The 15422-nt window shown below is 41.4% G+C and overlaps 1 protein-coding gene across 1 annotated transcript in view; it reads right to left on the reverse strand.

Moving 5' to 3' along the window:
- The window catches only part of LOC118102254 (cadherin-22), a 144093-nt gene that overhangs the window by 21510 nt on the left and 107161 nt on the right, over window positions 1-15422 (reverse strand). The window contains exons 10-11 of the mRNA XM_035148318.2: window positions 13157-13293; window positions 3497-3618 (exon numbers count right to left, since the gene is read on the reverse strand). Of these exons, the coding sequence (XP_035004209.1) occupies window positions 3497-3618; window positions 13157-13293 (259 nt within the window). The remainder of the gene's footprint in view (window positions 1-3496; window positions 3619-13156; window positions 13294-15422) is intronic.

Here is a 15422-nt window from a genome sequence, read left to right on the forward strand (position 1 = left end):
GTGTGTGTGTGTGTGTGTGTGTGTGTGTGTGTGTGTGTGTTAGTGTATGACTAAAGTTACAGAGATCGACTTCGTGCTGTAGAAAATAGTCAAATCTCTCCGTTAATGTATCAATGACATTGATTCCTAATGACTGTGTGGTATCATCTACTTTGTGTCACCTTCCTCCGACGCGTGTCTTTCCCAAAAGAATTGTGTGCTGCTGTTTTCAAGACAAAGAAACAGGCCAAGTGCTCGGTTGAATATCTGATGTGGCCAAATTGCTCTGATTGGGTAGTTGCCAGGCAACTCAATTACCCCTCAGGAGACCTGAGGTTTGAGACGAGTGCTGAGTGCCAGCACCTCTGATTTTGTATTGTGAATCAAAATCTCAGGTATTGACAGGGAGCAATTCAGCGGCATTACACTGACTTCTGATTGCAAAGCAATTTGTTGGTCCAGTGCAGCGAAAGTTGTCTGTGTTTTAATGTTTATTGGTCTCTCTGCAATGGAGAAAAATATATATCATATACAAGTTAATCATTAGTCAATTGATACACTTGAAAGGCCAAAGTCTGAATGAAAGGCCCTGTGCTGTTAATCAGTGGAGAAATGCTACAAATACCAGCTCGACACACTGAGTCCTCCGAATCAAAACATTTTCTAAACAACTCACACTCACACTTTTTCAAAGGTAAAGACGCAGTGACTGACAACAACAAGTGGAAACCAGTTTTTAAAATGTTATTCTGAAAATAACATGGAGGAGAAATATGTTTTCCCTTCATGCCCTCCAGTGGTTACCCCTCCAGGCTGAAAATGAGCGTTGGAAAGCCTTTGACCCGGGGCTAACACATTTTCAATCTCAGCAGGCGTCTCAGACAGCGCTCCGACCAACAACATACAAAAAAGAGAGAGTCGATAGAGAAGAGACGAGACTTGAGCTCCAAAATTCAAGAGCAGTGAAGATAGAAAAATAAAGAAGGAAAATGAACCGATTTTGTACAGATGTTCCTTTCTTTTGTTGACCCCCCACTCATGAAAACAGAACACAGGGATGGATGGACACAGACAGACAGACAGAAAAACTCTTATATTGTCATGAAGGTATTTTGAAATGTCTTCCGTTGGTTTGGTCACTGAAGTCTGAAATATTTCACGGCTAATGAGAGCGTTCAGAAAAACTTTTTCTGTTACATTGCCGGGAGTCAGCAGTGATCTTCTTGCTGGGAGACTAATCATCGCCGTGTGATTAGGAGCTGAAGGTTAATGTGAGCTCTTGCAGATGGGAGAGGGGAAGGAAGTGAGAGAGATAAGACCAGACAATGTTGGAGAATGGCACCGGTGGGCGGCGTTGCAGAGGCACAGGGGGACAATAAGTGGTTAAGAGTCTGTCGATCAGGAGGGGTGGGGAGGGGGCTCATTACACATGTAAATGCAGCTTCCAGCATGGAGGCCCCACTTTAAAGCCTCACTTTTTTCTAATTATTCCTTTGCTTTGCACATGATAATTGGCTCTAACTTCGCTCAGGGCCGGCTGAATATGTAAGAAGAATAAAACACCCTAATGACTTTGCCCATTTTTAATGGTGATCAGTGGACTCCTGCCGTCTTTTGTCCTGATATCGATTACACATATAATGCCCATTGTTTATTTGGTACGAACTATTGATGGACGATTTAATGTTGATTAATTAATTTAATCGATGACACTCTGTTGCAGCCGCTGATTGACTTTTTGATAAGATAAGATAATATAACATGAGACTTTATTGATCCGCACTCTGGGAAAATTCACATGTTACAGCAGCAGAATGAGGTCGACAAGAGAATGAAAATTATAAAAAGGCATTAGAGTAAAAATGAATAGATATAAAAATACAAAATATGTACATAATATAAGCCTTTCACTACAAGAATATTGGTTGTATAGACATGTTATTGACAGTGGCACGGGATGACTGCACCATTATGTAAAACTGTATTTGTATAAGGTAGTATATGGTATAAGAAGATATTGAGATAGACATGTCAATATATGTGCAGATTAGACTGTGTATATATAGCGAGATATTGTATACAAAAAGAGTATAAGTGATTTTTCTGTGACATTGTTAAAAAGGTAGAAAACTACCTGACACAGAACTACATTTCTCTGACTCAGAAATGCAGAGAAAAAAAAATGCATTTAAAAGTTAAATGGCATCCAGACAAGAAAACGCTGTCTCCATTCAAATGTAAAATTGAGTTTGAAGAAACACAATTCTGACAAATCAGTGTTGAAATCTGTCACATAATAATAACCCTGCTTACGTTTAGTACTTTACTCCTCAGTCCTTTCATGTGTGTGATATTGTAGATTTACCTCTTCCAGTGTATTTAGTTTTACTCTCATGATTCTTGATGATGAATGTAGCGCAGGGTGAAGTTGATTTTATGAAAGATAATGCAGAAGAAAGGAAGACACTGAACAGTCTACGTCATTCATCTTGTATAATATCCATGCAGGTTATGAATAAAGCAATAGATGCTACTCATTTAAAGAAAGGACTGAACACATACTGCTAACAGGGACTCATCAGTCTAAGTCAAATGTGGTCACGGAAGAAAGGACACTGAGCCCAGGTGGTGATTAACTTTGATCTCAATGTTTGCCAAATAATATTTCCAGTGACGATAGACTTCATAATTGAGGAGTTTGAAGTTTGCTTCTTGATTGAGTGGCTCACTGAAGATTCATTATTTTTTTGTTGATGTTGATTTCTCATATAAACCTCCTGCCCCTTACATCTGGGTCTGAGGTGCATTCGGAGATATTCTTATGCCCAGTCTGAACAGGAGAAATGATTATAGCAAGCAAGAACTGTGATGTACTTTAAGAAACCTGACTATTGCTTTTATAAACAGCAATTTAACGTTTTCATTTTGAGACACAATAAAACCATCAAATTTATTTACATTCCTTTCCGTGTACTTTTTAATGTATGGATACTTCCCACATTGTGTAAATAGATTTGCAGTTATCTCTGCAAATGCCTTGTTTGTGATAATGATTTAACGTGTAAAGTGCATTAACTGCGTGTTAATCTACTACTGTGATTAATGTGTACAATGCAAAGACAAAATTATCGATGTTCTAATATAAAATCCGCCGCTGAATAGATTTCAGCTCACTTCATATCCATAATTAGCATTGTTTATTTTATATATATATTTAAATGTGCTGTGCTCAGTGCTGTGTGGGCTGTGTGCTGTTTTTGGAACTGGCCTTTGAAACAGAAGTAATATGTGTTTTTCAGCATCATAACCAATCAGTCATTTTTTTATTATGCCCGAAAAACATGTTGTGTAAGATCTAAATGTGTCCTCTGGTACAACAGTGTTTTCAAGTGCCCTGACTTCTGTATTCATTACAAACTGTGCAGCTACAGGAACTTGATCACCGCATTTATCTTTAACTTGATTTGTAATTTTAAGTTTGACTTTATGAATTTATATATCACATAGAAAACCTTACCTGTCCTGGTTTGGAGTCCTCACATATCGAGGCTTCGTATGGTGTGGCCAGTTCCGGAGGATTGTCGTTGACATCCAGGATCCGAATGCTCACTGCTGAGTGGGAGGCCATGGTGTGGTTATCTGCAGGAGAGACACAATAAAGAAACACTTACAACTTCTCTTTAATTCAATTAAGCGTGACGAACTGTGGCAGATGCTCAGCGTTTGTTTCAGAATAACATCCAGGCTGGATTTTGTGCGTCAAAACCACAAAGTTTCTGACAAGGTGGACTGAAGAAAATCAGAGTATGGTTTATCGAGAGTATAGTGGTTAGATAAAGTAGGGGTACGACACATACACACTAGTGCTTGACAAGTGAAATGACTGAGGGTTCTGATCCCGGTTTCTCAAGTCACAGCCTGTACACACTCGAGACTTTGTCAGCCGTCCACCTGCATCAAACAGTACAGATATATATTTACTTCAATCTGTACAACTGTCTACACAGGCTTTAAAACGACCCGTGCTTCATTCGTTATTTACACACACGACTGCCCATGTGGACTTTTTAAATTTCAAGCCAATTTTCTGCAGATTAACTGTATGTATGTAACAACGGGGATCGTGTAATAAGCTTTGAGCTCTGCCAAGATGCAAATGACCGCCCAGCAGTCCTGGAGCCGAACGGATCAGGTGTGGACGTGCACGGCAGCTGCTGCCCGCATGCCGCTGACCTGCTGATTCTGCCATTAGCGGCTGGGGCTTACAGGAGGCGTAGGAGGCGTCATCCTCTGCCTTCTTTATGAGTGAGGGGCGAAACTCTGATGGATGCCGTTTTTCCACGAGGAAGCAGACGGCGCTGACGGGTTTTAATGTAATGTCTCCTCAAATTGCACCAATTACCTGAATAACACTTTCTGGCAGCAGTGGGTGACGTGAAAATGGCAGCGAGGAATCCATTTTTGTCTCGAGGTTCTCACAATCTGATAATGACACTACAGTGCATGACTGTTTAATAGCCTGAGAGCAAGAGGCACACCTCGGCAGGGCGATAATCACAAATAACTGCTTTTGACAAAATTGCAAATGCAGCGCTGTAATTTTACTTCTCGCGCCATTTCTAAATAGATAAAACAGGAGGAATAACACCGCGACGCACTCTCAAGACATTTTCTTAATGTGCCAGAATGTAAACGTGGGAGTGGAGAAGATTATATAATTAGTACAATGAAAAACCACTTTAACTTAGCTCGACTTCTTGAATCTTAATCCCCATTCTTAATCGTGTGATAATGTCTGACTTACTTTCCATTTTACTCATAAAACACTATGTACAGAGCAGAAGGGAGCCCGAGGCCCCCAAGTGTATCTTTATATGTGTCTGCACGAATGTGAGTTAGAGAGAGGGATAGAAAAGAGAGAGAGAGAGAGAGAGAGAGAGAGAGAGAGAGAGAGAGAGAGAGAGAGAGAGAGAGAGAGCATTATCACAGTGTTAAATGAGTGATGTGGTTGATTCAAGTGTTGGTCTGGATATCCTGGTTAATTAGAGTACACAGCTTATGAATAAATGAGTACGCGCATCTGTCGCCACCCAGTTTACACATCGGAGTGGCCCCCTACAGAAGAGGCAGCAACATGCAGCCGCTCGCAATTACCCCGGCGATGGGAAAAACATACATAAATCCTCGCAGTTAAAAGAACTCGGCTGAAGGAAAGAAATTGTTGTAATTATGTAAATATAGCGGACGGCTAAGTTAAATCGCTCTTCAGAATGAGCACCTTCACATTGACTGACACACGGTCACTACGTATTTAACCATCTAGATGTTAAGTGATACCAGGTTAGAATTTGCAATCTTAATGGATTGTGGAAAAAGCTGTTGCCAGTGGATCAATGTGGTGGTGACCTGGAAAAGCCTTGTATCTATTAAATCTACAGACCTTTGTAAACATACTGTAATGGACTGGGTTACATGATCAATGTTGTGTTCCCTTGTCATCATGTCACGTTCAAATTAAACTGTTATTGAAGGTACCGGGTTTCGTAGGACGTCAGTAAACGTGGTAGAATCCTGTCAGTTGTCTCAGCGACCTATGACAGTGATTTGTGTGAGTCAGCATAACCGTGATGGGCAGAATCAAGGACAGTTGTTAATGTCCCTGTTGGTTGGTGAGCAGATGTTACCCTGCAGCTGGATGTTAGCACGGAGTTCACACTGTAACCAGGCAGGATTTGGTGTTTTGGCATTGGCTAAAAGAAGAGTCGGCGAAACCGGTTTACGCCTCATAGATTTGTGACTGAGGGACGCTACAATATTTCCTCTGAACCCAAAGGTTAAAAGCCAAAATAACCACGGTGAGTCTGAGCTAAATACCAAAACAACAAGTTAATACAAGTCATCAGAAACGACTGGAAGTGGGCGATCCCTGTCAAACAGGTATGAATACAAATAAAAATATTAAAACATATAAAAACATTTTTCTGTTAACATTTCTGTCCTATAACGTAGATATCAAGGCCTAAGGAGGTGATGTGTTGGCTTGAATTGATTGACTTTCCCCCGCACACTCATTCATGCCTACAAGGCACCATTTCTATGACTTTCTTCCATTCATGAGCAGAACTGACGGCAGATGTCGACAGCTGACAGAGGTGGGCCACAGGCGGGAGAGAAGAAAAAGACGAGGTTTACCAGAGAGAGCAATTCAAAGCGATAATCATCAGACTATGGCAGACGAGCGCTCTCCCTCACTCACCACACAGCTCCGTCCAACAGTGGCACAGCAGCTAATGAGAATGCTGGTCTCAACTAATAGCATAATCCTCACATCAATGCTGGGTTTTAATTGACTGCTTTTTGCTGGAGCAGCAAGAACATAAATGTACAGAGAGCTTCACAGCGCCAGATATCTCTCTTCTTCTTCTAATTTCGTCTTCACATTATGCCGCCGTCCCCGCTGTGCCAGAATGAGAACCAGCAATCATGAGATGCTGCACATTTTACATTTCAATTCCCAGAATTGAAAACCGATGAAACAATGTGAGGATGCCCCCCACACCCTTCCTACCCATTGAAAAACTCTCTCCATGGGGAAAAAAGGAGTTATTCAGTGAGACAGGTTCAATCATCTGGACCAAGTGGCGCTGTTCTAAATCTGTCTTCAGATAGAGAAGGAGAATAAAAGGATTTCAACAGATTATTGGCATGCTCTGCATCTGTGAGGCGCACACCAGCTGTTGCAAATCCTTCAGAATGACTATAGTAGATCTTTCAGGCACTGAATTACACTGACATAACTTCAGGGAAGACACAGAGAGAGGCTGCGAGGGTGTGCGCGCATGTCTTTGCATGTATCCATGTGTGTGCCGGTTTGTGTCAGGGGTGTCATGCTGCTTGTGACCGAATGGCTCATCCTCTTTTGCCGGAGGAAAGAGTTTGGTTTAAAATGTCACTTTTGGCAGGAGGGGGGGAAATGGAAACGCAGCTGTAGTCAACAGTGTCTGCTTCTGGCCTCTTTCCTGAGCCGGAGGCCCGACCATGAAGTCGCAGGGGCTCCGAAGTGTTACGCTCGTTTGTCTTCAACTGCATATTGTTCCAAAATTACACGGATTCGCCAGCGTCTGACCAAAATCTCTCCATTGTACTGTGTTTGTTTAAGAAGCAGTGGCTGTAAACGATCAGCACAGCATGTTTCAAGTGTTTTCACTTTGAATTATTTATGTAACATTCTGAAAATTGGGCAAATTACATGGTGCGTGCTTTATGAAAAATAAACTTAATACATTGCAACAATTACCCTTTTATCAAAGACAAAAAATGTCCACAAAAGCTCACTCGAGCTGCCGCTGATTTATGCTCTTATCTGTGGCTGCCCTCAAACAAGGTAACAGAGGAGAAAGGAACTCAGTCCCCTGGCTTCCATCGACAATGAGAGCCACTCATTTTCATGACAATAGTCAGCCAGCACATATAACAAAAAAATTATATTCACCACTATGAAGATTAAACAAGCTTAGCATCTGGGAATACACACATATCTGATAAACCAAGGATAATATAATCGAAATACGCTTCAGAACGGATTCTCTGTGTCAGCTGCTTTACATTTATTTCCATGACAAAAAAAACAACAACCTTGTAGGACAAAACCGATGCAAACAACAATCTTGACAAAGCTATCAAGGAAGATAAGTGATGTTTGCTCTGTGTTAACACTTTTGCAGAGAAATTATGCACACTTATTTATGAATTCTCATTCGACCTCATCCGAATGCATATTAAGTTGTGAAATTGTGTGACATATTCTTCAGTGTGTGACACGATTTAGTTTTGTGTCATTTTCTTTAGTCGCTGTAATCCTTAAACAAAGACCGTCCACATTAGCTTCAGGGACAGTTCGGGTACAAACTGGCAAGTTTTGATGATTCTGGCGACGAGACTCTTAAGCCATTTTCAGATATTCCTTTTACATATGAGAGCATTTAGGTGAGGATTGGATTCAGGGGGCAGGACATGACGTTTAAAGTCGGCTGTAGAAGTCACACTACACACAATTATTATTATTATAAAGCTCTCAAATCTCATTGTCTCCGGCATCTTAACCAGTGTCCTCTGCGTGTACGGCATTCTTCTTTCATCCTGAGATATTTCTATTCTTCTTTTATTCTCCGTTTCCTGTGTAAAAACGTGATCAACACCCCCAACTCACTCGCTGGGAATTCTCCAGAAATGATCGCACTATATTCTTACATGGGCTCACTGGGAAAAACTAAATTCTTGAGTCTGGAGTCCAGTGCAGGTCTGTAATCTGCATTAATCTATCTGCTCCACTATGATATCCACACAGTCTCGATAAGTCACGAGTGAGTCTCCATTTTGTTCACTGTAATCTCATCTTGTAAAAAGAGTCTGTTTTTGTCAACTTCACTCCCGTAAAAAAGGGTTTGATGCCGTCAGAGCCGCCCTCTTCAGAGAGGATATTAACAACGTACTTTGTTTGAAAACTGAGAAATGTGTCACGGTGACACTTTCCCCGTGAATACATTTCCCCATACCTCTAGAATCAGACTCTGTTTCGAATTCCTGCTGACTCCACTTCTCTGCTAACTGGAGGACGAATTGGCCGACCGCCTGTGGAGGTGTTCTTCGAAAAAAAAACTATAAATTAATCCGAGCTCCTCAAAAATGAAGCTTCATTCTTCGCCGCCGCTTCTTTTGTGAGTTCTCTAGTGTTTTGGGATCCAAGTCGAGTGAGGAATTAGAACCACTTCCAATTATGTCAAGGGGAAATTTGATTCATTCCTATTATCAATGTAATCGAGAGATGTTATTTCTTAAGATTTAAGTAAGTCATTGTGTCCCCCGTTAGCTAATAGCAATCCTCTTAACCTGCCAGTGAGAGTCTTTGTGTGGCGACACATTGGAGCGACGCACGGTTTGTCAAATGAGTATTGAGGGTAATCGGTGTGATTATCAAGATGCTGCACTGCAGTGGTGGATGTGTCGAGTCCGTGTTTCATTAAAATTCACCGAGTGGGGTTTGAATCGTCAAATGAACAGATAATGAAGCAAGCGACCAAAAAGTAGACTTTTATATTTCTCCCAGCAGAGGCTACGGATCTATAAAAAACATCAATAAAAAATACACCAAAAAAAAGTTTAAATAACCCTGATGACAGTGGTGTGTGTCTGAGGATCCATTTATACAATGATTTGGGACCAATACAACAATTTAATAACTCTGTGGCTTTGAGTGCCAGGAATCTCCCACAAGCACTTAGTACCATACAGTGGTACGACTGCTATTTGACAAATTAGTTATAAACTTACCAAGTGTAGGAAAACAGTGTTCAGGATCTCCTCCTGCTCCACAACTACAGCGACAACAGAGCGTAACAATGGCCGCTCACGTTTTAGAATGGCTCTGGTGCCCGGAAGTAAATGTCCTGTTTATTTTCTCTTTTGCTGTTTCAGAAGATCCTAAGAAAGAGAGTTTGAAGCCTGGAAGCCGGCCGACCAGCAACTAGACGAATCGTGACAATAAAACATTGATTTGTGACAAAAAATATTGGAACACTGAAAAAAGGGTGAAGAAAGTACGCATCTTAAAAACCATCCCAAACGATCCCTTTCCAAGCCTCTTCTGAAATACTATTGGGTATTAATATCCTGTTGCAATATTTGGTAGTTTGTGTCTTGTGTGTATGTTTATGGCGTTTCGTATAGTATCGTAACCTAAAGTAGTAACACATTCCGATCATGTCCGATTGTAGTCGGTCATAGCCAAAGTGATGTTCATAGTTGCGGTAAACATTCCCATGGTAACAGCGAGCTCCACTAATCAGAGACATTGGCTCGACACGTGAGGATTGTGAGGAAGTGTAGTTCTTCTCCTTGGCATCGCAAATAAAACACGTTTCTCTTACGGCCTTGTGGCTTCTGCAGGAGAATATGACACTGTTTCACAATGTCGCTGCTTGTGGTAAGTCTACCTTGGATAGTTGCACTGTTGTAGCCGATAATCAGAATCTCTATTCAGAATGCAAATGGGATTTCTACTTCTACAAACACGCAGTTGAGCTCTATGTTCACCGGTGAGAGATTCAGAAAAAACAGAAAAATGTCAGCCAGGTTACAACCTTTGCTCCTTGATTACACATTATTATGTTTCCCTGGCCTCATTGACATTTGCACTGCACTTGCATCTAAATTCTTCAACCCTCTGTGGTGCAGGATTTGAGAAAAATAATATCCTCTGATCTAGATTTTGTTAGCAAATGTCATCACATTTCGACTTAATACGACACATATTTGACTCCACAAACGGGACTGGCCTTTTTTCCATCTGCCCTTTGGTGTGCATTTGTTTGTCATAGAAAAGTTATAAAAACTTATTCTGTAGAAAATGCCTTCCCCGCAACAGTGCAGGAGATAAAGACTTTTCCAGCTTCTTCGGTATCTTTTTGCCCTCAGGGCGATGCTTCCCCCCACCCCCCGCCTACCTGTCTGGGTAAAAAAAATCAGTTTTGCGAGGTGATATCATATCAGTTCTCGAAAATTATGTGTCACTCTGACTTACCCTGATATGTTTCTATGGAGAAGCCTGTCAGGGAGTACGAGTACCCTGGCTAGTGAGGGGGCAGTTAAATACTACACCTGTGCTAAGGAGCTTCTGTGTTCTCTGGAAAGGAGACGAATACTACACAGCTCAGAGCTCGTGTCCTCTTGTGCACCGACAATGTCTGCAGGAAGAAATGCCAGTGGTTGCTATTTTTTAAAAACTGGTTGAATTTGAAAAACGTGCTGTGTGTGCATGTGTGTGTATCCTCTTCGATTGGGTGGGGTATCATTACAGTGGAGTTTGCTCGTACTTGCATTTGCAGTAAAACCTTCTTCACTGGGCCCACAGACACATGAGCGGAACGTATTGTGTGTTTCTTGCAGTTTTGTGTCTGCGGTTAATCCCAGGGCGCGGACATGAAGAGCTGTCGGAGGAGCTGTTGTCACTTGTCCGCTGCCGATGCGGTGGCAACGCAACAGTTCAAAGGTCGGTAATGGACTCGGGGAATGATTAAGGTTTGTGCTGCAAAACTCGGGTTTTAACAATGTGCTCAGACAAGTTGACCTTGTGGCTCTCCAGCCTTAATGAGCACAGAGCACAAAAAAATATCCAAACCATTATGGAGAAAATTAAGTTCTTTCTTAAAATACTCCAGCCAGCTTCTTCACAATATGCATCCTAACCGCACCCCCCACTCCCACCTCTCTTGTGGCCCTTTTCTCTTTTCTATCTCTGTCTCCTGTCTGTGCATCTGCAGCTCTTGGGACTCCGGGAGCTACCAGGTGATAAAGAACCACCGCGGATGGGAATCCTGACGGTGCTGACCACGGACTCTGTCAGTGCGGATGTTTTCACTGGAAGGCAATGTGAGAGGCTTTATCTGTCAAGTCCAGGCATGTGTTTATGTCTGATATTGGAAGGGGTGGGGGGGTGGGGGGGGTTGGGTAGGGACGCTTTAAATGTTCAATTAACATTCAAATGTGCCTATGACATAATGCCAAGCACAAAGAGGCCCGAGCACAAAAGCGCCCAAATTGCTCTGGGAATTACAGCTTGAAGAAAAAAAAAGAGAAAGACTCCGAAAGTCTAATTTTGTCTTGATGTTTGTGTTGGGTGAGACTGCTTACTATTCAGTTTAGGCCATATTGATTATTGCAGTAATCACAGTCTGTGGCTTTATGAGAGGGGAACAAATATGAAGACATTTTAAAATCAGCTTTGTTTATGTGCTTTGTTTTCTGCTTCCGTCTCATGTGCGATGGTGGATACCAGTTAGATGCAGAATGCAATCTCCCCTGCTTTCACTGCAATCCCACAACCACTTCATCTGGGTAAGATTGAAAAAGTGTGGAATAGGCCTCCTCCCTTCTCAAGTTTACTTCTAATGATATTGTAATAACTTCCCCCCCCCAGTTTCCCCAAGTTATTACATTCTTCGTGTTCTTTGCTATGACAACAGGAACCAAAGAGATAGAAAAGATATAAGCTCTGTAAGCTCTTCCTTCATTCTCAGTTATGTGTTTGTCTGCTCACCCACTTTTAACAAGATTGGTGATAAAATTGTATTTGGACGGTATTTCCCCACCTGGTATCAGAAAAATGACGAATCAAAAGCAATTGATGGCTACTACTCGAGACGAAAATGGCCGTGATGGGTTGACGGAATAAATAAAAACTGTCTCGGTGATCAGATTTTCCACAGACAAGCTATTTTGCGTGTTGATAGATGGAGATTTAAGAAAAGATGAATCAATCTGAAGAACAAAAAGTCATCTACATTTTCAGATCACGTAAAAGTTCTGCATGTACACAAGCAAAGTTGGAAGTATTTTCAATGGTTGGTTTACAGACAAATTGTCATCAGTACATGCTGAAAAAAACTATATCTTGAATACATATCACTGCAATACAGAATATTTTTGTTAGTTTAATCAGTTTTCACCCCATGACTCTTCCTGTATCTTGGTCTCAGTTGCAGCTACCGACAAAAGACCCTTTTCTATTATTAGCGTTACCTTCCTCGTCTCTGTCTTTCTCAAAGCTTAAAGCCCACAACACTCCGCTGCTAGAAAATGTGCCAAAAGCTTCAGTGGCTAAAGATCACAGCAGTTTAGGTTTGTCTGCCACCTCTTATCATCCCCAGTGACAAAGTGCGCCAGGCGTCAGAGCCATTGTAACTTTGTTGTTTTGAACGCTGGGCTATAAAGAGTTCAAACAAATGCAAGTAGTTTCAATTTGAACAATTTCATTTGTCATTATCTGGGCTTGTTTGTTGTGTTCTTTGGTAAACAGCTGATACAACTGTTATTGTACATAATACAAATAAATATCAGCTATTTGTTCATTCTATTGCTTTTATATTGGTGTTAATTTCTGTGAGGGTTTGTTTTGACTTGTCGCATCCAGTGAAAATGTCAAAACCAAACTTTGAGACACATTTTGTGTCAGATTAATCAAATTGAAGAACCAACGTATTCTCAGCCACGTTCAGAAATTCCATTAAGGTAAATAAATTTCACAGTAGGATAATTTATCTCACACTCATGCTCAGCAGTGTGAAGATGTGGAAACCCAGCGTGGTGAGCTCAATTTGAAACGAGGGGGTGCCGCACGTACCTGCTTCCACAGCCTTCACAGTGATATTGTGCCAGCCTGCAGTCTCCCTGTCCAGAATCTTGCCCAGTGTGAGGGCCCCCGAGTCCGGATCAATATGGAAGATCATCTCCTGGTCTGTGGTCCGATCGATGGAGAACCTATTACAACGGACAAGAAAAAGTGAGGCGTACTATAGATGTTGAGAGGGAGAAATAGTAAGTGACAGGCAGGTGAGAGAGTGTATAGGAATTTCAATTTTGACGTAAATTGAGTTTCTTTTTTCATGGGGCTTTCGCAAGGACTTTAACTAATTCCACTATGGGCTGCACTAAAGACCAACAACCTATACAGAGGGGACCTGGCTAAAGTAATTATGTTTTAAAGGCATTTAAAGGAGACTTGTCACAGGTCCTGTGACTTATTAGCGCCGAGTCCCTTAACTGCAAGTAGCTGCATACTGACTCTTTCTTTGCCTATTCAGAGTAGGAAAACAAACATTAAATTTTCATTGTGTACTTTAGAGAAAACCCACAAAAGCAGCATTCCTTCTTTCGGGTACTTGGTGCTCTCAAAAGATTGGTGAGTCAACAAAAATCTGCTGAGAGGTTTCTTTGTGCTTAGCTCCTCATCACACGCGCAGCTGGCTTATTCATGCGCACATGACTGTAAAAATATAAAAAAAAAACCATGGGCATTATCAGCCTCTCTGACAAATGTGCCAGCCGGCGTTCTCCCAGGTCTCATGGGACTGCTGGTCACATGATGTAGATATAAAAGGTAACGTCAGGTGAACCATATGCTAAACTGGTAATAGAAAGCACTGCATGGATGATTTCTTCATATATTAGTGTTTGCGTTTGTGTTTTATTTATGCCACTGAATGTAAATAATTCAGTCTGTTTACGAATTACCTCTTGTACTGTTTATATGTCGTTGAGTGACTAGATCTGGATGAATTGCCCTGAAGATAATCTGGGTTTGAAACTAATTCCCGCCTGTTTGCATGAGAATCAGAGGATCCAACAATCCCTTCTGTGTCTAAGACCCTGACGTGAGGTAACACACTTCCACACAGACAAACATGCAGCCACCATGTACCATATATCTAAGTGCATTCATTTACTCAATCAAACTAAAGCTCCTACAAGGAACTTTTCCTTTTCGTTAAAGTATGGACACTGGACAGCCGTCCTAAACATGGGCTTTTCCAGCCTGACTGACGTAAATCGTTGCTCTTACCTCGCAGGTAATACGTCCCAACCACAGACATTAACAATTGTTTATTGAAAAAGCCCCCTTGATTGTCTCAATTGCTGCTGTAGCTCATAAAAAGGCAGCAACATTAAAATCAGACCGTTTCATAACCAATTAAAAACTCCTTGTCGGGGTTTTACATGATACCATTTAGGGCAGTTACTGGATTTGACTAGATCATATTTATAGCTGCCACTAAAACTCTTTTTCAATATATTAACTGAAAGTAAAACGTATCTTCCCTGTATCAAACCTCAAATTGTGCTGTACAGCTTCTTGTGCTATCTCTCCCTTCTTTCCTAGATATTGGATTAAGACAACAGCCACAATAAATAATAAATAAAGGACAAAAATAAACCATCGCTTTCCAGTACAGTACATGTCAGGTTTTATAGACTGGGAGTGGAGGTTGGCATCGTCCCCGTGGTTTCAGTCTTTCACTAGTTCTTTCGCTGGTTAACACAAAAAAATCTCCCACCGTCAGAATCAAACCACCTCCATCTGTGGCACAGAAATACAAACTTGGCTGCTTCACACATGCTTTTACCACATTGACATAATAAAGGCAAAACAGAATTCACTGTGTTTTCTTTAAAACTGACAATAACCTCCTGTTCTGTATTTAACAGCAGAAGTGCTTCCAAATGAAAGCTTTTGGTGTTTATTTTATCAGTTTCTATTTTCAGTTTGCTTAAGCTGTAGAACAAAGTGGTATTTGAGATCAGATCCATATCGCACACATTACATATCATTACACATATTTTTCACAATATTCGTACCCCTCAGGGGGCTTGATTATGTGGACTTTAAAGTGCTATCTATTGTCAGAAGTCATGAGCTGGCTAATTTCGCTCTGTAGGTGGCTCCTCGCCAAACCTCCCACCCTCCCTCGCTTTCCCTCATTCACACGTTCACCTACTCAAACGCATACACACACAATCAGTCATAAATGCGGACGCACGTATCGCACACACTTCCAGCTCTGGGCTGCCAAGACTGAGATGAACAACAGCGCTGCCACTGTGTTGTACTT

The sequence above is a fragment of the Hippoglossus stenolepis genome, chromosome 3 (assembly GCF_022539355.2).
Source record: "Hippoglossus stenolepis isolate QCI-W04-F060 chromosome 3, HSTE1.2, whole genome shotgun sequence".
Taxonomy (NCBI): domain Eukaryota; kingdom Metazoa; phylum Chordata; class Actinopteri; order Pleuronectiformes; family Pleuronectidae; genus Hippoglossus; species Hippoglossus stenolepis.